This window comes from Heptranchias perlo, chromosome 37, assembly GCF_035084215.1.
Source record: "Heptranchias perlo isolate sHepPer1 chromosome 37, sHepPer1.hap1, whole genome shotgun sequence".
Lineage (NCBI taxonomy): Eukaryota > Metazoa > Chordata > Chondrichthyes > Hexanchiformes > Hexanchidae > Heptranchias > Heptranchias perlo.
In genome coordinates this window covers 14,985,042-15,008,237 of record NC_090361.1, presented here as the reverse complement: position 1 = coordinate 15,008,237, position 23,196 = coordinate 14,985,042, and the positions used below count along the sequence as shown (strand labels likewise).

The 23,196-nt window shown below is 47.8% G+C and overlaps 2 protein-coding genes across 2 annotated transcripts in view; one reads left to right on the top strand and one right to left on the bottom strand.

Annotated features, from left to right (window-relative positions):
* The first annotated feature begins 473 nt into the window (after positions 1-473).
* On the top strand, positions 474-11,727 carry ndufb7 (NADH:ubiquinone oxidoreductase subunit B7). Its single transcript, XM_067973170.1, has 3 exons — positions 474-654; positions 9,749-9,917; positions 11,488-11,727. The coding sequence occupies exons 1-3, from the start codon at positions 543-545 to the stop codon at positions 11,570-11,572; spliced, it is 366 nt and encodes a 121-aa protein (XP_067829271.1). The 5' UTR covers positions 474-542; the 3' UTR covers positions 11,573-11,727.
* Positions 11,728-16,031: 4,304 nt separating this feature from the next.
* The window catches only part of LOC137304532 (very-long-chain enoyl-CoA reductase), a 60,154-nt gene continuing 52,989 nt past the window's right edge, over positions 16,032-23,196 (bottom strand). Inside the window, exons 11-13 of the mRNA XM_067973168.1 lie at positions 20,998-21,086; positions 19,540-19,585; positions 16,032-16,340 (exon numbers count right to left, since the gene is read on the bottom strand). Of these exons, the coding sequence (XP_067829269.1) occupies positions 16,213-16,340; positions 19,540-19,585; positions 20,998-21,086 (263 nt within the window). The 3' untranslated portion in view covers positions 16,032-16,212. The remainder of the gene's footprint in view (positions 16,341-19,539; positions 19,586-20,997; positions 21,087-23,196) is intronic.

The following is a 23,196-nucleotide window of genomic DNA, read 5'->3' as shown; positions in this document are numbered from 1 at the left end:
CCCAGGGAACCGTACCCCAGCACCCCCTGTACCCAGGGAACCGTACCCCAGCACCCCCTGTACCCAGAGAACCGTACCCAGCACCCTGCGTACCTGGGGAAGGGTACCCCAGGAACCCCTGTACCCAGGGAAGGGTACCCCAGGAACCCCTGTACCCGGGCAACTGCACCCAGCACCCTGTGTACCCCAGTGGGACGCAGCGCCTCAGGACAGGGGGGGGAGAAAATCAGAGCGGTGTAAAGAATTTTAAGGGGTGCTGGTCGAGGTCTGTCAGAGTTTGTTAGACCCCAGTCACTGAGAGTCTGATTCAGCTGCCTGGGGGTTTGGGAGCTGCTGCTGAGTGGGCGGGTCCCAACATTTGCCACGCAGCTGGCGCCCCGCAGTAATTGGGACTTCCGCCCCGCACAACGATGGCGGCCGAGCCGCCTGGCGCGTGACGTCACTACGTCCGTGCTCTGCCCCGGAACCGCGGCCGCCGGGTTCATATCCGGGTTGTAGCGGCGGCGGCGGCGGGTGACCCTGAGCCTGAGCCTGAGGCCGCGATGGGGGCGCATCTGGTGCGGCGATACCTGACGGAGCGGGACACCGAGCCCGAACCGAGCAGCCTGCCCAGCTTCCCGCCCGACCTGGGCTTCCCCGATCGGCAGAAGCGCGGTGAGTATCCGGCGCCGGGGGCCGGGACGGGGGTTGCTCGCTGACCGGCGGCCTCCCCCCCCCCCCCCCCCGTGGCGTTGCTCGCTGACCGGCGGCCTCCCCCCCGTGGCGTTGCTCGCTGACCGGCGGCCTCCCCCCCCCCCCCCCGTGGCGTTGCTCGCTGACCGGCGGCCTCCCCCCCGTGGCGTTGCTCGCTGACCGGCGGCCTCCCCCCCGTGGCGTTGCTCGCTGACCGGCGGCCTCCCCCCCCCCCCCGTGGCGTTGCTCGCTGACCGGCGGCCTCCCCCCCCCCCCCCGTGGCGTTGCTCGCTGACCGGCGGCCTCCCCCCCGTGGCGTTGCTCGCTGACCGGCGGCCTCCCCCCCCCCCCGTGGCGTTGCTCGCTGACCGGCGGCCTCCCCCCCCCCGTGGCGTTGCTCGCTGACCGGCGGCCTCCCCCCCCGTGGCGTTGCTCGCTGACCGGCGGCCTCCCCCCCCCCCCCGTGGCGTTGCTCGGATGATGCGAACCTTTGGGGGGGAGGGAGTGGCAGCGCACACAGGTATCCCATAATAATGTAGAATTCTGCCGCTGATTGCTCGGAATTTTGCAGGTAAATTTTAGGCTGCAGGTCAGAAGCGTTCGGCATCTGTAACCGAGCCCACCCCAGGCTGCATTGCATTAAAATATAAAGAGAGTCTGTGCTATGTAAACATTTTAGCAATGAATCAGCCCAGCGCCTGAATCCCTGTGCAATTCTAGTTGTAGATGTATTGAGGTAATAGGATCAGTCAGGGTGCACAGTCCTGGTAGAAAGCATTGCACAGGGAGAACAACTGGAGTTATATTCCTGACTTAGTGAATATTAACAGGAGATATCTATAAATAAACAAATAACATTTCCACCAGATAAAAATCATATACTTTATCACTGATGAATGTGATCCCAGAGTGTGTGATTCTCTGCATGTGATTTGCAGGGTCTGATATACAGATATTCAATAACAGCAATTTGCTTGTTTGCCTTTAACGTAATAAAACATCCCAAGGAGCTCCACGGGAGTGTAATCAGACAATACTTGACACCGAGCTAAAGAATTGGGACAGGACAGGAGACGAAAAGCTTGGTCAAAGAGTTTTGACTTTGTCAAGTTGTAAGGAGCGTCTTAAAGGAGGAGGGACAGGTGTTCTTAGACAAGAAGGAGGTGGAGATGTTTAGGGAGGGAAATCCAGAGCCACTGTGGGTCAGCGAACAGGGGGTGATAGATGAACGGGACTTGGTGCGAGTTGGCATACAGGCAGCAGAGTTTTGGTTGCGCTCAAGTTTATGGAGGGTGGAAGATGGGAGGCCGACCAGGAGAGCATTGGAATAGTTGTGTCTCAAGGTAACGAAGGCGTGGATGAGGGTTTCAGCAGCAGCTGGGCTGAGGCAGGGATGGAGACGGGTAATATTAAGGAGGTGGAAGTAGGCGGTCTTGGATATGGGGTCAGATACTCTGATCAGGGTCAAATAAAATGCCAAGATTGTGAACAGTGCAATTCAGCCTGAGACAGCTGCCAGTGAGGGGGATGAAATTGGTGGCTAGGGAACAGAGTTTGCGGTGGGGGGGCTGAAGACAATGGCTTTGGGCTTTGCAATGTTTAATGGGAGGAAATTTCAGCTCATCCAGGGAGAAAAAAATAGACCGAGTAATTATAGGCCAGTCAGTCTAACCTTGGTGGTGGGCAAGTTATTGGAATCAGTCGTCATTTAGAAAGGCAGGGGTTAATCAAGGACAGTCAGCATGGATTTGTTAAGGGAAGGTCGTGTCTGACTAACTTGATTGAATTTTTTGAGGAGGTAACAAGGAGAGTCGATGAGGGTAGTGTGTTTGATGTAGTGTTTTATTTGTTCATGGGATGTGGGCATCGCTGGCAAGGCCAGCATTTATTGCTCTTGAGAAGGTGGTGATGAGCCGCCTGCTTGAACCGCTGCAGTCCGTGTGGTGAAAGTTCTCCCGCAGTGCTGTTAGATAGGGAGTTCCAGGATTTTGACCCAGCAACGATGAATGCATTTTAGCAGGGCTTTTGACAAGGTCCCACATGGCAGACTGGTCAAAAAAGTAAAAGCCCATGGGATCCTGGGGAAAGTGGCCAGTTACACATACGAACATATGAATTAAGAGCAGGAGTAGGCCATTCGGCCCCTCGAGCCTGCTGTGCCATTTGATAAGATCATGGCTGATCTGATTGTGACCTCAACCCTACTTTCCCGTCTACCTACTATAACCTTTGACTCCCTTGTTAATTAGGAATCTATCTAACTCAGCCTTAAAAATATTCAGTGACCCTGCCTTAGATCCAAAATTGGCTCAGTGGCAGGAAGCAAAGGGTAATGTTGATGGTTATTTTTGTGACTGGGAGGCTGTTTTCAGTGGCGTTCTGCAAGGCTCAGTACTAGGTCCCTTGCTTTTTGTTGTATATATTAATGATTTGGACTTGAATTTTGGGGGCTTGATCAAGAAGTTTGCAGATGATACAAAAATTGGTGGTTGATAGTGAGGAGGAAAACTGTAAACTTCAGGAAGATATCAATGGACGGGTCAGGTGGCAGAAAAGTAGGAAATGGAATTCATTCCAGAGAAGTGTGAGGTAATGCATTTGGGGAGGGCAAACATGGCAAGGGAGCACACAATAAATAGGAGGATACTGAGTGGTGTAAAGGAAACATAGACACAGAAAATAGGAGCAAGAGTAGGCCATTCGGCCCTTCGAGCCTGCTCTGCCATTCAAAATGATCATGGCTGATTGTCTAACTCAGTACCCTGTTCCCACTTTTTCCCCATATCCCTTGATCCCTTTAACATTAAGAAATATATCTGTCTCCTTCTTGAATACATCTAATGACTTGGCCTCCACTGCCTTCTGTGGTAGAGAATTCCACAGTTTCCCCACCCTCTGAGTGAAGAAATTTCTACTCATCTCGGTTCTAAATGGCATACCCCGTATCCTGAGACTGTGACCCCTGGTTCTGGACTCCCCAGCCATCGGGAACATCCTCCCTGCATCTAGTCTGCCTAGTCCTGTTAGAATTTTATATGTTTCGATGAGATCACCTCTCATTCTTCTAAACTCGAGTGAATATAGGACCCAATCTCTCCTCATACGTCAGTCCTGCCATCCCAGGAATCAGTCTGGTAAACTTTCGTTGCACTCCCTCCATGGCAAGGATATCCGTCCTCAGATAAGGAGACCAAAACTGCACACAATACTCCCAGATGTGGTCTCACCAAGGCCTTGTATAACTGCAGTAAGACATCCCTGCTCCTGTATTCAAATCCTCCTGCAATGAAGGCCAACATACCATTCGCCTTCCTAACTGCTTGCTGCACCTGAATGCTCACTTTCAGCGACTGGTGTACAAGGACAACCAGGTCTTGTTGCACCTCCCCTTTTCCCAATCTATCACCATTCATATAATCTGCCTTTCTGTTTTTACAACCAAAGTGGATAACCTCACATTTATCCACGTTATACTGCATCTGCCATGTTCTTGCCCACTCACCCAACTTGTCTAAATCACATTGGAGCTTCTTCACATCCTCCTCACAGCTCACATTCCACCCCAGCTTTGTGTCGTCTGCAAATTTGGAAATGTTACATTTAGTTCCCTCATCCAAATCATTGATCTATATTGTGAATAGCTGGGGCCCAAGCACTGATCCCTGCGGTACCCCACTAGTCATTGCCTGCCACCCTGAAAAAGACCCGTTTATTCCTACTCTCTGTCAACCAATTCTCAATCCATGCCAGTATATTTCCCCAATCCCATTTGCTTTAATTTTGCACACTAACCTCTTGTGTGGGACCTTATCAAAAGCCTTCTAAAAATCCAAATACAACACATCCACTGGTTCTCCCCTATCTATTTCAAAAAACTCCAGTAGATTTGTTAAGCATGATTTGCCTTTCGTAAACCCATGCTGACTTTGTCCAATCCCATTAATGCCCTCCAAGTGTTCTGTTATCACATCTTTTATAGTAGACTCTACTGATGTTAGGAAACTGAATTCAAAGTCTCAAGCTACCATGGTGGGATTTGAACTTGGGTTCTCTGGATTACTGGCCCAGTAACGCACTATACTACCATACTCACTGAGCCATCGGGAGAGCTGGCTGGGCTACAGCCTTGAACAAAGGGACCTTGGAGTACATGTCCACGGATCAGTGAAGGTAGCAGGACAGGTAGATAAGGTGGTTAAGGAGGCATACGGGATACTTTCCTTTATTAGCCGAGGCATAGAATATAAGAGCAGGGAGGTTATGCTAGAACTGTATCAAACATTGGTTAGGCCACAGCTAGAGTACTGTGTACAGTTCTGGTCACCACGCTACAGAAAAGATGTGATTGCATTAGAGAGGGTACAGAGGAGATTTACGAGGATGTTGCCAGGGCTGGAGAATTTTAGCTATGAGGAAAGATTAGATAGGCTGGGATTGTTTTCTTTGGAACAAAGGAGGCTGAGGGGAGATTTAATTGAGGTATATAAAATTATGACAGGACTAGATAGAGTGGATAGGGAGGACCTATTTCCTTTAGCAGAGGGGTCAGTGACCAGGGGGCATAGATTTAAAGTAATTGGTAGAAGGATTAGAGGGGAGCTGAGGAGAAATGTTTTCACCCAGAGGGTGGTGGGGGTCTGGAACTCACTGCCTGAAAGGGTGGTAGAGACAGAAACCCTCAACTCATTTAAAAAGTACTTGGATGTGCACCTGAAGTGCTGTAACCTACAGGGCTACGGACCAAGTGCTGGAAAGTGGGATTAGGCTGGGTAGTTCTTTTTTGGCCGGCACGGACACGATGGGCTGAATGGCCTCCTTCTATGATTCTATTCTATAACCTTCTATGATTCTATGACTCTGTATAATTGCAAGTTATACGTGGCATAAACATTGAGTTTAGAAGATTGAGGGGTGATCTGATTGAGGTGTTTAAAGTGATAAAGGGATTCGATAGGGCAGATGGAGAGAAACTCTTTCCTCTGGGGGGGGGGGGGGGGGAGTCTAGAACAAGGGGCATAATCTTAAAATTAGAGCTAGGCCGTTAGGGGTGATGTCAGGAAACACTTTTTCACACAAAGGGGAGTGGAAATCTGGAAAACTCTCCCCCAAAAAGCTGTTGAGGCTGGGGGTCAATTGAAGATTTCAAAACCTGAAATCGATAGGTTTTTGTTGGGTAAGGGTATCAAGGGATATGGAACAAAGGCAGGTAAATGGAGTTGAGGAACAGATCATCCATGATCTGATTGAATGGCGGAACAGGCTGGACGGCCGCCCCCTGTTCCTGTGCGGACACTATCAGTATCAGGTAATGTCAAAACTCCTCCGCCTCTTACGCCCCTCTAACCCCGAGTGGGCTACAGCCATGAAACCCATTCTAAGTGTTTACCATCAGCCGTTCATGCTCTGTTACTGACCGGTTTTACTGTGGCCCAAACCCTCTGGTAACATGGGAACCGGTGCTCTCCCTGACACGAGGGCAGGCAGTGGGGCTCGCAACTCGGAGAGGGGGTTTCAGTGGGTCTCAGGTAACAGCCTTGGGACCGTGGGCTCTGGGTGACGTCGGGAACTGTTTCTAAGTTGCCTAAACTGTTAGGTGTTGGTGATACAGGCTCGGCTTTGCTCTGTTCCCCTTGCGATTGTGCGGATCGTGTCATTGGTGTGTGGTGATGCTCACACCCTCTCACTGGGCCCGGACTGCCAGGGCTGATGGTTGGGACATTTTGTGCAGGCAGTAGGATTTCAGTGCAGTGCCCGGTGCGTGGAATTTTCATGGCTGAGTCGGTAGCGCAGAGTCAGAAGGTCAAGTCCCCCTCCAGGACTCGAGCATATCATCCAGTATTTCTATAGCCGCTTTCACAAGCTCAGGACCCCACCTCCCCCCAAAGCACTTTACAGCCAATGAAGTACTTTTGAAGTGTAGTCACTGTTTTAATGTAGGAAACAATCCAGCCAATTTGTGCACAGGAAGATCCCACAAACAGCAATGTGATAATGATCAAATCATCTTGTTTTTTTCAGTGATGTTGGTTGAGGGATAAATATTGGCCAGAACACCTGGGAGATCTCCCCTGCTCTTCGAATAGTGTGTTCACCTACAAGGGCAGACCGGGTCTCGGTTTAACATCTCATCTGAAAGTCGGCACCTCTGCTGATAGAGCAGCACTCCCTCAGTACTGCACGGGGAGTGTCAGCCTAGATTTTGTGCTCGAGTCTCTGGAGTGGGACTTGAACTCACAACCGTCTGATTCCGGGGGGAGAGAGCTACGCACCGAGCCACGGCTGACACTTCAGTTAGTGCTGAATTGTTGGAAAACATATTTAAACTAAGGTCCTGTCTGCCTGTTCAGGTGGGTGTTAAAGTTCCCAGTGTCCTGGCCAACATTCTTCCCTCAACCCCCACCACCCAAAACAGATTATCTGGTCGTTCATCTCTCAGCTGTTTGCAGGATCTAGCTGTCGCACTTCCCTACATAAACCGCAGTGACTGCTGAAGTAGTCCTTTGGCTGTGAAAAGCAGTTGGACGTCTCCAAGAGGTAGGATGAGTTTTCTTTCTTAACTGTGTCCACTTGAAGTGTGAAAAATGCCCAGCAGAACAGCGACAGGTTCTGGGCAGGGTATTTTGAACTGTGTAACTCTGGGGTGAAGTACTGTTGGTTTCAAGATCGCCAGTGGTGGTGAGTACAATTTAAAGGGATGAATTACTAAAGTTGCATAAAGTGTATCAGACACCGTGTTTTTCTGTTCAGTGCATTGTACTCTTACAGATGCAAAACAATCTTTGAAGAGAAAGAAAAAGAAAAGCCATTCTTTAAATGCTGGGCACTTCTGCCCTGCAGCTCGAAACATACAAGGACTTTCCAATCTGCACAGCTCCCTGACCAAACAAACTCTGACTGACCTGAGCCCATATATACTTAACAATGAGGCTTTGTGGAGGGACGCAGCTCCATCACAGCAGCAGAATTACTGAGTTACGCGGTGTAACACTCCAGCTCTTTTATAAAAACAGTTTTTCATCCACAAGAGAAATGTTGGTGACAACCCTGAAAAAAGCAATTCAGTAAGTAGAAACAGTGATGGAAAGTGTTCGGTGAGGAGCCCTCTCTCTGTAACCTCCTACAGCCCTCCGAGATCTCTGCACTCCTCCAATTCTGACCTCTTGTGCATCCCCGATTTCCTTCGCTCCACCATTGGCGGCCGTGCCTTCAGCTGCCTAGGCCCTAAGCTCTGGAATTTGCTCCCTAAACCTCTCCGCCTCTCCTTTAAGTCACTCCTTAAAACCATCTTCTTTAACCAAGCTTTTGGTCACCTGTCCTAATATCTCTAAGTGGCTCGGTGTCAAATTTTTACCTGATCGCTCCTGTGAAGCGTCTTGGGACGTTTTACTACGTTAAAGGCGCTATATAAATGCAAGTTGTTGTTAAGTAGAACTAGAGAAATTAATGAGACTGAAAGTCGATAAATCCCAAGGATCTGATGATCTACATCCCAGAGTTTTGAAAGAGGTGGCTATAGAGACAGTGGATGTATTGGTTGTCATCTTCCAAAATTCTATAGATTCTGGAACAGTTCCTACAGATTGGAGGGTGGCAAATGTAACCGCACTATTTAAAAAAAAAAGGAGGGAGAGAAAACAGGGAACTACAGACCTGACATCAGTAGTAGGGAAAATGCTAGAATCTATTATTAAGGATGTGATAACAGGACACTTAGAAAATAATAATAGGATTTAGCAGAGTCAACATGGATTTATGAAAGGGAAATCGTGTTTGACAAACCTATTGGAGTTCTCTGAGGATGTAACTAGTAGAATAGATAAGGGGGAACCAGTGGATGTGGTGTATTTAGATTTTCAGAAGGCTTTCGATAAGGTCCCACACAGGAAGTTGGTGAACAAAGTTAGAGCACGTGGAATTGGGGGTAATATACTGGCATGGATTGAGAATTGGTTTTCAGACAGAAAAGAGAGTAGGAATAAACGGGTCTTTTTCGGGTTGGCAGATTGTAACTAGTGGGGTACCGCAGGGATCGGTGCTTGGGCCCCAGCTATTCACAATATATATCAATGATTTGGATGAGGGGACCAAATGTAATATTTCCAAGTTTGCTGATGACACAAAACTAGGTGGGAATGTGAGTTGTGAGGAGGATGCAAAGAAGCTTCAAGGGGATATAGACAGGCTAAGTGAGTGGGCAAGAACATGGCAGATGGAATATAATGTGGAAAAATGTGAAGTTATCCACTGTGGTAGGAAAAACAGAAATGCAGAGTATTTTTTAAATGGTGAGAGATTGGGAAATGTTGATGTTCAAAGGGACCAGGGTGTCCTTGTACATGAGACACTGAAAGCTAACATGCAGGTGCAGCAAGCAATTTGGAAGGCAAATGGTATGTTGGCCTTTATTACAAGAGGATTTGAGTACAGGAGTAAAGATATCTTACTGCAATTATACAGGACCTTGGTGAGACTGCACCTGGAGTATTATGTACAATTTTGGTCTCCTTACCTAAGAAAGGATATACTTGCCACAGAGGGAGTACAACGAAGGTTCACCAGACTGATTCCTGGGATGGCGGGATTGTCGTATGAGGAGAGATTGAGTAGACTAGGCCTGTATTCTCTAGAGTTTAGAAGAATGAGAGGTGATCTAATTGAAACATACAAAATTCATACAGGGCTCGACAGGGTAGATGCAGGGAGGGTGTTTCCCCAGGCTGGGGAGTCTAGAACCAGGGGTCACAGTCTCAGAATAAGGGGTCGGCCATGTCGGACTGAGATGAGGAGAAATTTCTTCACTCAGGGTGGTGAGTCTTTGGAATTCTCTACCCTAGGGGACTGTGGAGGCTCAGTCATTGAGTACATTCAAAACAGAGATCGATAGATTTTTAGATATTAAAGGGATATGGGGATCGGGCAGGAAAATGGAGTTGAGGTCGAGGATCAGCCATGATCTTATTGAATGGCGGAGCAGGCTCGAGGGGCCGGATGGCCGACTCCTGCTCCTATTTCTTATGTTCTTAATTCTCTGCCTGGGATTGAATCTAGTGACCGTGTCTGTCTCTGTCTCTGTCAGTGATGATCGCCACGCAGCAAGAGATGAATGATGCCCAACTACCTCTCAGTCAGCGAGATTACTGCGCTCATCACCTCATCAAGTTTCTGAAGTGTAAGCGGGATACATGGCCCAACTTCCTGGTGTGTAATCACGAGCGTCACGACTGGGATTCCTGCGAGCACGAGGAGTAAGAGTTCACTTTTAGCTGTTCTTCCCGCACCTTTTCCCTGCGGCCCTCGCGCTCTGCCTGGACTGACTGACCCACTGAACGTAGTTTACCCCCCACTCCATTCCAGTCTTCAGTTGGTTAATATAGTGCCCAGAGCTGAGCCACAGGCTCCAGGAAAGGCTGCTGCTTCATTCCCAGGCCTCTGCCATGTCAGTCGAGGAAGTGGTGGTGGCTAAAAATGGCTTCAGTGCCCGTCCCTGGGCCAGAGAGCATAACATTCAGCCAGGCCTCCTGTTGGTGATGACCCCCATGGCCAAATAGCCAGTCAGTACTCAGATTCCAAATTGCCAGGAAGAATGGTCACCCAGAGGGTTTCTAGCACCCTTGGAGCTGTACTCAGATACTGTTCCCTCGACTAACAGCAAATTATCTGCTCATTTGTGCCAGTGCAATCAAGAGCGGAGGGTGGGGGTGGGGAATCAGTGGGAAGGATTTCAAATTGAAGCGAAAAAGGAGAAAGTCTCTAAATTATAGAGAGACAAAGATTAAATGAAAGGTGGAATGTTCGAATAGAAACCCTCGGAGATGGGGCTCGGCTCCACACTTCCTGGTAAGATCTGATATTTCTTACCTTCCTGTCTACAGTGGTACCTGCCCTGGGAACCGGGCAGCACTGAGCTTATCCCGTCTCTGCGTGCGGAGCTCCACACAGGGAGCCATGTAAACTTTTAATTTCCCCTGCGTCAGCTGCTGATAATCAGTCGGTGCTCAGATATGTCTGTGCCAAGAATTGGTGCCAAACCTGCTAAACCCCTCGGGTCTCCCTGAGCGGGCAGGTCTGTGACGATGCTGCCTCTCCGTCTGCCCTATGGGGGAGTGTGAGAGGGAGTCCCGAGGTGATGGGTCTACCCCAGTACAGTAGCGCTGCATAGTAAATCACCAGGGCTGAGTGCGAAGATCAAATTTGGTCCCCCTCCCCGCATTTGTCCAAAGGTGTGGCATACCTCACCTCATGGGTTTAAACAACCTCCATCCGAATAGTTGAAGCAGTCACTCTGGGGGGCTGTGAATTGTTACTCAGACTGGATGTTCTTGATAACCCCTTGGCGTAAAGTAACAAACTGTTGGTGTCATCCATGGCTCAGTGGGTGTCACACTTGCCTCTGAGTCAGAAGGTCGTGGGAGTAAGTCCCACTCCAGAGACTGGAGCACAAAAATCGAGGCTGACACTCCAGAGCACTGCTCCCTGAGGGAGTGCTGCACTATCAGAGGTCCTATTGGCCCTCTCAAGCAGATGTAACAGATCCCATGGTGCCTTTCGAAGAAGAGCAGGGGAGTTCTCCCCGGTGTACTGGCCAATATTTATCCCTCAACCAACATCACCAAAAGTAGATAAATGAGTAGTTAATCTCATTTCTGGGATCTTGCTGTGCAATTTGGTGCCTTGTTTGTTTACAAAGTTAAGAGGCCCTGGAAAGTGGCAGAGCCTGTCTGAATCGAACTTTCATCATTTGATGAGGAATGGCTGTTTTTAAAAGAATCAGGGAGTGAAGGTCCAGTCCATTAACCTCTGGTTCTCTCGCCCCAGTTACGTGATGCGTATGAAAGAGTACGAGAGGGAGAGGCGTCTGCTGATGAGGAAGAAGATGATGGCGGAGAGACAGGCGGCATAACTAGTGCCCCCGGACCTGCTCGGTCCGGTGGGTCGATCTCCCTCAGAACAGCACCCCTATCTGGCCCGGGATGTTCTGTCTGCAGTGGGTGTTGGTGACATTTTCTGTATATAATTCTAATGTCTCCTGAGATCAATAAAAAGTCTAACTATAAACCGGACTTGTAGTGTTCAAACATTCCTTTTCCATTCTCTCCTCCCTCCCTGCCACCCCAGCCCTCAACCCACTCACCGTCACCTTGCTCGACTATTATTCACCTGTGGATATAAGATGGTGTGTGTCGGTGGGCTACTCTGTCGTGGAGAGCATCACAGCTAAGCCAGTCCAGTCCTCGCCTCATTGCACCCACGCAGGCTTCCCACTTCCTGGAGAACGGAGAAGAGCAGCACCTACCCCCACCAGCCTGCCCGATGAGGGTAAATACTCCACACGACATGGTGGAAAACCACCTGTGCACATTTCCCCCCCCACCAGATTCTCCATCTAACTGGATTTCCTGAGTTGTGCAGAGCAGGCTCATGGGGCCATATGGTCTACTCCTGCTCCTATTATGTGCTCCTGGGTGCTGAGGCTCAACATCAGGAGCTCACACTTGGAATTCACCCTACTCCAGGAGGAGATGGAATCATTGACTGGGGACAGCTTGTCCCAGTGATTAGCTGCTTCAACTGGTTCCCTGTGCCTGAAAAGCTGTTGTGTAAATAATCACTGAATCAGAAGAACAAGTTCCTGAATGAAGGTCCCCAGCTGTGATGGGTGTAATTTACTCCCAGTAGTGTCTGTCAGCCTTGGCTCAGTGGTTATCACTCACCTCTGAGTTCAAGCCCCCACTCCAGAGACTTGAGCACAAAATCTAAGCTGACACTTCCAGTGCAGTACTGACTGAGTGTTGCACTTTTGGAGGTGCTACTTTTCAGTGAGATGGTAAACTGAGGCCGCCTTAGGTGGACGTAAAAGATCATGTGGCATAGAAGGGTATGCTGATAGGGTTAGATGATGTACAGTGGGAGGAGGCTCATGGAGCATAAACACTAGCATAGACCAGTTGGGCTGAATGGCCTGTTTCTGCACTGTAGATTTCATGTAATTCTCTGATACTTTCCCCCTTGCTCCCTGCCTTTAAAACCTCTCTGTTCAAAAACCCTTGCAGCCATCTGGCCTAACTTCCAGGCCGCTGCACTCCATTCCTTCGCTTTGCAGGGCCTGGGGCTTTTTCTGCATTAAAGCTGGTGTTTAAATGCAATGGTGCAGAAATTAATCCAGGGCACTTGATGGGACAGAGTATCGCACGGGCCAGCTCCCGGACAGACAACGCAATAACGTCCACAGCAAATTTTTACCCCAATCTGGTTTATATGTCATTCTTGTTCCCCCTTCCTTGGTCAATTCTAGTCCTTGCATTTCAATAAAACTGAAGAACCAAAATCTCAATCTTTATTTGGATTGTGCAAGGTCATTTAAAAACTTGGCCACAGTAGGAGTACTGTGTGCAGTTTTGGTCTTCCTATTTCAGAAAGGATATTGAAGGGGGTAGAGAAGGGCTAGACAGCTATAATTATATAGGGCTCTGGTGAGACCACACCTGGAGTGCAGTGTACAGTTTTGGTCTCCTTAAGGATATACTTGCCTTAGAGAGAGTACAATGAAAATTCACTAGATTGATTCTTGGGATGAGAGGATTGTCCAATGAGGAAAGATTATGTAGAATGGGCCTATATTCTCTGGAGTTTAGAAGAATGAGACGTAATCTCATCAAAACATATAAGATTCTTAAGAGGGCTTGACAGAGTAGATGTTGAGAGGCTGTTTCCCCTGCCTGGAGAGTCATTGGAATTCTCTAAGAGAGCTGTGGATGCTCAGTCGTTAAGTATATTCAAAACTGAGATTGATAAGATTTTTGGACACTAGGGAGATCAAGGGATACAGAGATCGGGTGGGGAAGTGGAGTGAGGTAGAAGATCAGCCATGATCTTATTGAATGGCGGAGCGGGCTCGAGGGGTCGAATGGCTGACTTCTGCTCCCATTTCTTATGTTGATCCTAGAACTTCAGGGAACGATGCAGGAGGGAAGACTGACTATGCTAGGTCTTTTTTCAAGAGAGATAAGACCCAAGTGGGGGTGTGATGGAAGTGTTTAAAATTAAGCTGAGGTTTGGATAAATTGGATGTAAGCAAGCTTTCCTGCTGCCCCCTGAATTTAAGCATAAGAGGTCATATTTACACATTAAGGACAACAAAAGAAATTGGGGAACGGTTGGAGGAACTATACTAAAAATTTCAATAAAGCTACAGTCCAGCTTCTCTGTACCTAAATTACAAGAGACACTGAAGGGTCACTGTTGCAACAGAAATACAGCAAGAAACACATGGGTAAATCAAGTTTATTCTGTTTCTTTGTAAACAATATTGTTACTGCTGACATTGTAGAGTTTGAAAGAAAAACATTTAACTCCTACAGACAGAAAATAAATCACTGGAAAATTCTGAAAGTGATTCAAAAGTCCAATTTTCCCCTAATGACTTGCAGACACAAACACTGCACCGATTAACAGGGCTCCTTCGAACAACATTTAGCAGAGATCAGGAGAGTAATGAAAACTCGCATTGCATTGCCATTAAACACACAGACAGCAGTTGGTCACACTGGTGGTAGTGGACGCACTAAGACTTAAAGTTAGGTGAAGCAGCAACTAAATCAGAGAGGGAACTAAAAATCCACTGCTCACTGCAGTGTGAACAGCAGTTAAAGTAACTCAGGAAAGCTCCTTTAGTGTCAATTTTCCATTCCGCCGCCCCCCCAAAATCAGTGCAAATCCATTTTATAAGCAGGATCAATAGTCGGCAACTCTGCCGACTCAGTGCTGAGATCTGCTTTGGTTTTGTTCTCTGCCTGCTCCAGGACACGATGCTGAAGCAGGCCAGGTTCCTCTTCAATTTAAAAAAAAAAAATCACACATTGAAATAAAAAGTATAGGGTGAGGGGGAAAATTTAACAGCTGTAACGAGACACTGGGGCTGATAATGAGATCGAGCTACGACAGAGCTTGGTGAGGATAGAAATCCACAGACTTGTTTCGTCCTCAGCAATCCTGCGTTATTCAGGATTTAACGCTGTGCCTTTAAACAACGACACGTTAAGAGCTGATGTTCTGAGTGGCTGCTGTAGGTGGGAAGTCCTCCCACACCAAAAAAAAAATCAGGAAATCAAGGGCCGTAAACCCACCTTTCCTAAGCTGCAGCCAGTGAGTGAGTCTCTGTGACCCAGTCCTAACTTGGAAAATTACCCTGTTTAAATGAGCTAATTTTGCCCAGACCTCCTGGTAATATGGGTGCAGTCTGGATTTACACTGTTGGAAGCAGCTGCTGATTCGAACAGATCCTGGGGTTAGGAGTTAGGATTATTCCACCAATGAGGGAACAGCACCAAGAACTGCCCCAACACCAAAGCTCCAGGCCCACAGAAATTCAAAGCAGTAAGGATACGAGTGCAAACAGACAGAGGTAGCTGGAGCTCAGGGCCACATAATATAATATGGGCCACATTGGAAACTGAAATCAGACGGGTTCCATGACAGGTGGGCGATCTGCTCTGCCCAATTACTGCCCATGGGGGTGAAGACAAAACTTACCCCATTTTGTTTAAAGGGGCATTGGGGTGTATGGAGAATGATACACTAGGAGAGTTGTCCATACTACAACTAGAGTTCGATGTCCTGGACCAGGGTCCCTGGTCTGCTGTAAGCTCAGTAGCCTCAGTGGTGGATTAGCAGAGTTGGGGCAGGTTATTCTACTCATCTCCCAGAGTCACTAAAACCCAGGCACCGAGCCAAATAAAACCAATCCTCTCCCTCAGGTCACAGCCCGAGGCAAAGAACAAACCTGAACACATTCTTAGCCCCTCGAGTGCATTTTTTCTTTAAGAAAAACAGTTCAATCTTTGAGAGAAGCCGGCTCTCCCAGCCCAGGGACGGTCAGGATTGTCCAACAACTTCATCTACCTGCCCCATTCAAACCACAGGGTTTACACTGTTCAGATGCAGAGCACAGAGGAGAAAGGGTGGAAGGAAATGGGTGTTTGGAGGGTAACTGGGCAAGGAGAAGGACACAGTCAGTCTTGTGTGGTGGTGAATCGGCAGACTGTTTTACACCCGATTTATTTTTCCATTGATGTCAAAATGGGGCAGAGGGCGAAATGAGCTGCGATTTGCTGTCGCCCGTTTTGGGCCAGGTCCCAAGACAAATTTATATCCCCCTCCCCCTACTCCGACCGACCCGCCACTAATGGAACTCAGGATCCCGCAGTGTAACTGGAGCTCAGGCAAGCAGAATTAAAAGCAGGAAATGCTAGAAATACACAGCAGGTCTGGCAGCAACCAAAGAGAGTAAGACTGAGTTAAGAGTTCCAGTATTTCCCCCCACTTTACGTTCGGTATAAAAAGGTCAGAATTCTCCCCCCCCCCCCCCCCACAACAGTTTCTCATTTGCAAGAACACAACGGCAGCTCAGGAGGGTGTAATCACACAACTCTGCGGAAGCTTGTGATTGGCTTACAGTAGGAGGCAGACAGACAGACACAGACAAACAGACAGACATGGGGCGAGTCGCAAACCCCTCCCCCCGAGGCTCACTGAGTCCGTGTTCTACAAGAAGAAGGGGATGATTGGGGTGCGCAGGGGTGGGTAGTCGCGGAAGTCCTTCAGGTAGCTGCGATGCTTCCCATTCGCCCAAATCGCCATCTGGACGAACCCAACCAGCGTAAACAACGCAACTGGAAAAAGAAAGTTAAATCTTTTTACAAACAGGATCAAGGTTCCCCCGCCTCCCCCACCAGACCCAGTAAACCTGCCCTTTCAACCAGAGCACCTCTAGCTCCAGACACTCAGGATTGAGCAGTCAGCAGTCTGAGTTCACCACGTGTCAGGAGCCGGCAGCACCAAACCAGAGAGAGACCAGGGGCACAGCTACTGACGGTAATCCAGAGTGGGCATTGCCCCTTCCCAGTCTACCCTTAGAACACTGGACTCTCTGTCCTGCACAGTAACCACAGGGGAGAACACTTGGAGATGGGGCACAGGACAAGAGAAAGAGAAAAAAAGAGAAAAGGGGGAGAGAGGGGAAACAAAAGAGGAGAGAAAAGAGGGGAAAAAAAAGAGGAAGTGCAAGGAACTCGTGAACTTTGTCACGAAGATCGACACTGTGCGTTCAGCTGCCTCTGCTGCTTCCCTCCCTTCCCCTTTTACTCAGAACACTGTACTTTCTATCTTGCACGGTGATCAACAGGGGCAAACACTTGGAGGGTGGGTTTGGGAGAAGGAGAGCGAGCACGTGACAGGGAGCGGTTAATGGCTGTATCTAGAGATGAATTGTCACCTCACACAGTGGAGTCCAGTATCCCCCCGCCCCCCACAAAAGCCACCTGATAATGTTTCAATCTGAAGTTTCTCTCTTCTCATTTGACTATCACTTCACGAGAAGACCACAGCGTGGCTTAACTATTCTGAAGAGTTTAAACTTTGTAGAAGGGCAGTGAGGACTAACCAGCTCCGTACCAGAGAATCCAGCTTTCGAATTGCGTCATTTTAAAGATCTAAACTACCACAAAAGGCTTGGCTACTCTCCCCTTGGCAGTGCCTTGCTAGCGGTATAATTACCAAGATGCTGCCCGTCTTCTAGACTCTCACATAGGGAGAGAGATACCAGAGTCAGCCTCACAGTGAAGTCCGATTCCAGTCTTATTCGGCATTCCCACATCCACATTTCCCAGCAGGAGTCACTGGATAGCGACCCAGAGCTGAAGCCTCAGCCGGTTTCCCCACCCTCGAAACTAGGTACACGAGACAAGTGGAGCATCAATTCAGGTCAGCTAACTCAGGCCAGACCTGGGTCTTCCTCGCTCTGTACTGTACAGAAGGTGCCTTTACTCTCAGTGTGGGGAGTGGCCTCCTCCTCACCAGGTTAGCTGGCCATCTTTAGTCCCAGCTGCCCAGCTCATTGCTCTCTGAGCAGCAGCGAGGATTGCTGGGAGTTGGGCGTCACGTGTAAAGAGCTCCCTTGGGAAACGAGGAAAACGGTGACACTGATCAGCTGGCAACAATTACTGGGAAGCATTCTGGGACTTTTTTTTTAAAAAAGTGTTGGGTATTTTTTTTTTGCAGGGTTTCCCCAGTAAGACTCAGCTCTCGGACTGAGGTAATCCCTCACAAAACAGAGGACCAGGGCTCAAATGAGACTTTCAGATCCAGACTTCATAGAAAATGAACCTACTGCAGGCCCATTAAAAACTGATAATGATATTGTGAATGAAAATAAGGAAATGGCAGACAAGTTAAATAATTACTTTGCATCAGTATTTACAGTAGAGGAAGAGGATAGCATGCTGGACACCCCAAGGAAACTTACTGTGAATCAGGGACGGGGACTCACCATAATTAACGTAAGCAAATTAACAGTAATGAAGAAAATAATGGCAATAGTGACAAATCCACACAATCCCAGATGCCTTAATTATAATCTTCCAAAGTTCTCTCTATTCAGGAACCGTTCCTTTAGATTGGAAAATTGCACATGTCACTCTGCTATTTAAGAAAGGCAAGAGGGGGAAACCAGGGCATTATAGATCAGTTAATCTAACATTTGTTGTCGGGAAATTACTAGAGTCTATAATTAAGGATAGTGACTAAACATTGAAAATTTTCAGCTGATCAGAGAGCCAGCATGGATTTGTAAAGGGTAGCTCATGCCTGATGAACTTGATTGAAGTAGTGGACAGGGGAATGTCTATGGATGTTGGTTATATGGACTTATAGAAAGCATTTGATAAAGTCCCTCATATGAGACTGATAGCTAAAGTTGAAGCTCATGGAATGGAGGGCAAGTTATTGGCCTGGTCAGGAAATTGGCTGAGCGGCAGAAGACAGGGAGTAGGGATAATGGGCAGGGACTCAAATTGGCAGGATGTGACTAGTGGTGTCCCACAGGGATCTGCGTTGGGGCCTCAACTATTCACTGTATTTATTAACGACTTAGGTGACAGGATAAAGAGCCACATATCCATGTTTGCCGATGACACAAAGATGGGCAGCATTGTAAGCAGTGTAGATAGAAGCATAAAATTAGAGATATTAATAGATTAAGTGAATGGGCAAAACTGTGGCAAATGGATTTCAATGTAGGCAAGTATGAGGTCACCCACTTTGGACTTAAAAAGGATAGATCAGAGTACTTTCTAAACGATGAAAAGCTCGAAACAGTTGAGGTCCAAAGAGACTTGGGGGTCCATGTACATAGATCATTAAAATATCATGGACAGGTACAGAAAATAATCAAAAAGGCTAATGGAATGTTGGCCTTTATGTCTAGAGGACTAGACTACAAGGGGGTAGAAGTTATGCTACAGCTATACAAAGCCCTGGTTAGACCACACCTGGAATACTGTGTTCAGTTCTGGGCACCGCACCTTCGGAAGGACATATTGGTCTTGGAGGGAGTGCAGCGTAGATTTACTAGAATGATACCTGGACTCCAAGGGTTAAATTACAAAGAGTGTGTACACAAACTAGTGTTGTATTCCCTGGAATTTATAATTTATGGGGTGATTTGATCGAAGTTTTCAAGATATTAAGGGGAACTAACAACCTAAAAATTACAGCCAGGACTTTCAGGAGTGAAGTTAGGAAACACTTCTACACACAAAGGGTGGGGGAAGTTTGGAACTCTCTTCTGCAAAAGGCAGTTGATGCTAGCTCAATTGCTCATTTTAAATCTGAGATTGAAAGATTTTTGTTAATCAAAGGTATTAAGGGATTATGGGGCTAAGGCGGGTATGTGGAGTTAGTCACAGATCAGCCATGATCTCATTGAATGGCGGGACAGGCTCGAGGGGCTAAATGGCCTCCTCCTGTTCCTATCTTCCCAGGATCTGCCTGTTCAGTTACCTGACCCACGGCAGCATCGAGATGTGACCTTACCTGGGAGACACTGAGTCATTATAGTGAAGCCAATCCAGGAGCCCACCTGTGGAGAGAGAGAGAAAAAAAAAGTGGATCAGACGTTCGATCAGGCAGAGTTCCCGTTACAGGCGAGGGTTTGAGCAGCTAATGTTACTCAAAAGAAAATTAGCACTAGAGTTTTAAATACAAATATAAAGTGCGCGAGATATTGTAACAATGGGCTGGGGAGGAGCGGGAGGTAGAGGGGGGAGGAAGAGGGAGGGAAGGAGTAGAATCTGGGGGTAAATTATTTTTCAAAGCAAGTATTGACAGCACTGGGTTAGCCAATGAGTTGGAGATGGGGCGAGACGTACGGACATGGACACACACGCGCACGCACAGTCTATTTAAGAAGAGTCTCTAACAACTGCAGCGAAGAGAACTCATGACCGAAACTACAGCAATGTCTCCTGACAAAAGCAGGATTATTTCTCCAGAAAAACAGTGTGCGGAGGAAAAGTTACATAATACACATTATGTGGGTAAAATCAATCCCAGTCACTTACAGCAGTGTGGTCTCCAGGTATGTTTGATGGGGGAATTACCCAATCCTCTCCATTCTGGCCGTGAATAGTGGTGTCACTATATGCAGCCGTTATTTTTTTTTAGGGGAAGATGGCAATATTGGGGTTTAAAGATTTTATAAAGGAACAAAACTACATTTAAAAAAAAACATTTTAAACTGCCGCCATATAGGATGATCCCCGTTATGGGCCGGTATAAAAGGTGGTTACGGCCATGGGAGGAGGGTTCACGTCACGGCCTGTCAGACTGTTAATCAGCTTGTGAATTCCGCCACAAGTTCACACTGTTTTCCAAGGGAAGAGTGCGAAGGTACAAAAAACAAATAGATTTTATCAGTAAAGACACTCAGAAACTGTCCCTCTAGTGCTCAGATATGTTGACATATATTACATGGCGGGATCAGATCAGTAGCTGTAAACCCCAGGGCTATGTGAGATGCTCACACCCTGGAATTCCCCTCAGTGAGAGCAGAGCTCAAAATCACCCGCAGCCCATTCCCCCACCTATTCATTGAAGAGTTTGCAAGTCACACTGTCTCCAGTAGGCAGCTGGGGATTGGCCAAAATTATATGCGGGGATAATTTAAAATAAAGCACTCTCACATTGCGGTAACAGGAAATATTAGATAATTTCCCCATCTGTACATACGGGACATCGGTCAGCAAAAAGGCTGGAGGAATGTTTAGCTTTGCCCAGACCTCGAGCGTAAATATTTCAGGGTGGCAAATTCAGCAGCAGGTGCCTCCAGTCAGAGATGGACATGTGTCTGTGTCTCTGCCGGCCCACGTGCGCATGCAAGGATTTTTTTTTAAAGATAACTAAAGCTGCAAAGTGCTCAGTCCAGGGCGGCCCCAGTCCAAGGTCCAAGCAACAGATGGCAGCACTGAGCTCTGTGCACTGGCAGGGACTTACCTCATACGTATAGTTAGGACAAGACACCAAGAGGAAAAGCCAAGTAAAGGGGTTCTTCGTTGGGAAAGGAATCCTGCGCGTCTTGGAGCCTGGAGGGAGAGAGAGAGAGGGGGGTGTAAAGATTTCCTCTGTTCAACGTGTTTTGCCCAACCTGCCCTCTCCTGTAGGCGAGGAGTCGGCCTCTGGCAGAGCTACTATTCCAGGGGCCACTCTCCATTACCGCGCACTATTGGCTATTATCCAGACATGTGCCTTGATAGGGTGCATCAGTCTATTCAACTGTATGAGGCATCACAGTGGAGCCTAGTGTTGCCCTCTCTCTACACCCCTCCACCAGAGATCACCAGGTAGCAATCTGCAACGGGAACCCTGCCCAACTCCCCACCTTCTAACCCGGGGCACTGAGGCCAGAGTGCCCCATCAGCTACAACCAACTAGCAACACAGATGCCAACTGGGTAAAATGTAGCACCCGATGCAATAGAAAATTAGGAGGGGTCGATCTCTGGGCTGTGTGGAGTTAGCAGAACTGGCCCAGGGCAATGGCGAGCGCACTAGAATCAGTTTCCATGGTCCTCCAGCAAACAAAAAGGTCAGCACTCACTGCCCAGTGCCTCTTGCTGGAACGCGTGGGGGTGAACGTCTGGCAAGAACAGGGTCAGTGGTGAGGCCCTCTATGGTGGAGATGCCAAGTTATTGTCACGTGAAGAAAGGCCTCTGTGGGGGAGGAGGGCGGCTGTAGAGGGCCGGCCAACACCCGTGGATCTGTAACCCGGCCCAGGGCAGCGCAGGAGCAGAGAGTCAGAAACAAACTGCTGGCCACAAATACGAGATAGTGGAACTACCTCAAATATCGCTTCATTCAATTTTCAGAAAACGTTTGACATAAGTTCCACATGAAAGACTTCTCAAAACTATAAACCACAGGAATCCAGGGTCGGTCACGGGGCTAGATAGTAAGTTGGTTTAAAATAAATAATGCCAACTGAGAGAGAGGTACAATGACAGACTGGGGGTGGAGGGGTGGGAGGAGGAGAAGGGAAGTGTTGATTGGATATCTACAGGGTCAGTGTTTTGACGTCTGTTGTTTCTAATCTAAAAAAAGACTTGGATGCTGAAACAGATTGTAAACTGGTCAAATTAACAGACGACAAAAATAGGAACAGCAGTAGTCGTATTGAATGCAGTTAAATTTACAAGACGACTTATAACACCTACACTTCTAGAGTGCTTATTACAGAGACATCTCCGAGCACTTTACAGATATAATTGCAAGTGGGTGTGGATAAGTTATGCAACAGGGCAGGCAAGTGGCAAACAAAGTTGAATACAGACAAATGCATTGAATGGAACATAATCACAGCAAGTCAGACTTGAGTAAATAGTAACATTTTAAATGCTGAAGCAATTAAATAAAAGCCAATAGCCAATAAGATTTATAATGCACTGGGCAGATCTCACTGTGAGCAGTGTCTGATCACCACACTTCCAAAAGGGATATGGGTGCATTGGGAGTATAGAGGAGTGCAGATAGAACAACAGGGACGAGCTACGAGGGAAGAACAGAAAAGCTCAAACTCTACAGTGAGACGGTTAAAGGGGAAACCTCACAGATATAAAATATTAAATAATATATAGATAAATAAACCTGGATTATTTCAGGGTAGTACAACAAGGGGATGTAAATAAAATAAACAATTTCTTTATTGAGAAAGGATGCTCAGTCTGGAATAACTGGCAGGCTAAGTAACTTAGTGAAGACACTGAGTGCAACTGGACACCCGATGGAGGGTTTTAAAGTACTGGAGGCATGAGTTTTGACTGGGCAAACTGGTAAGTTAGCTTAGAGGGACAAGCTTTGGCCTACTCTCATCTGTGACTTGGGGACGGCGGTGGGGGGGGTGGGGAGATAGTGTGGAGAGGACTAATTTGGGAATTCTCAGCATGCTGGCATATATGAGTGTTGTGGGGAAAGAGGAGAGCTGTTCAGCTTTGCCAGCCGAGGTTTCCAGCTGCCGGACTTGTTCCATTAACCAGGGACGGCACCATCTATGGCAGTCAATGTACTTAAATAGCGATGGCAAAGGTTCGACATTCCTGAGGCTGTGGGGGAATCTACGAGCAGATGTGCTGCCTGACTGAAGTGTCCAGTTAACTGGTTTCATGACAGTGGGCTCCAAATATGGAGGAGGATAGAGAG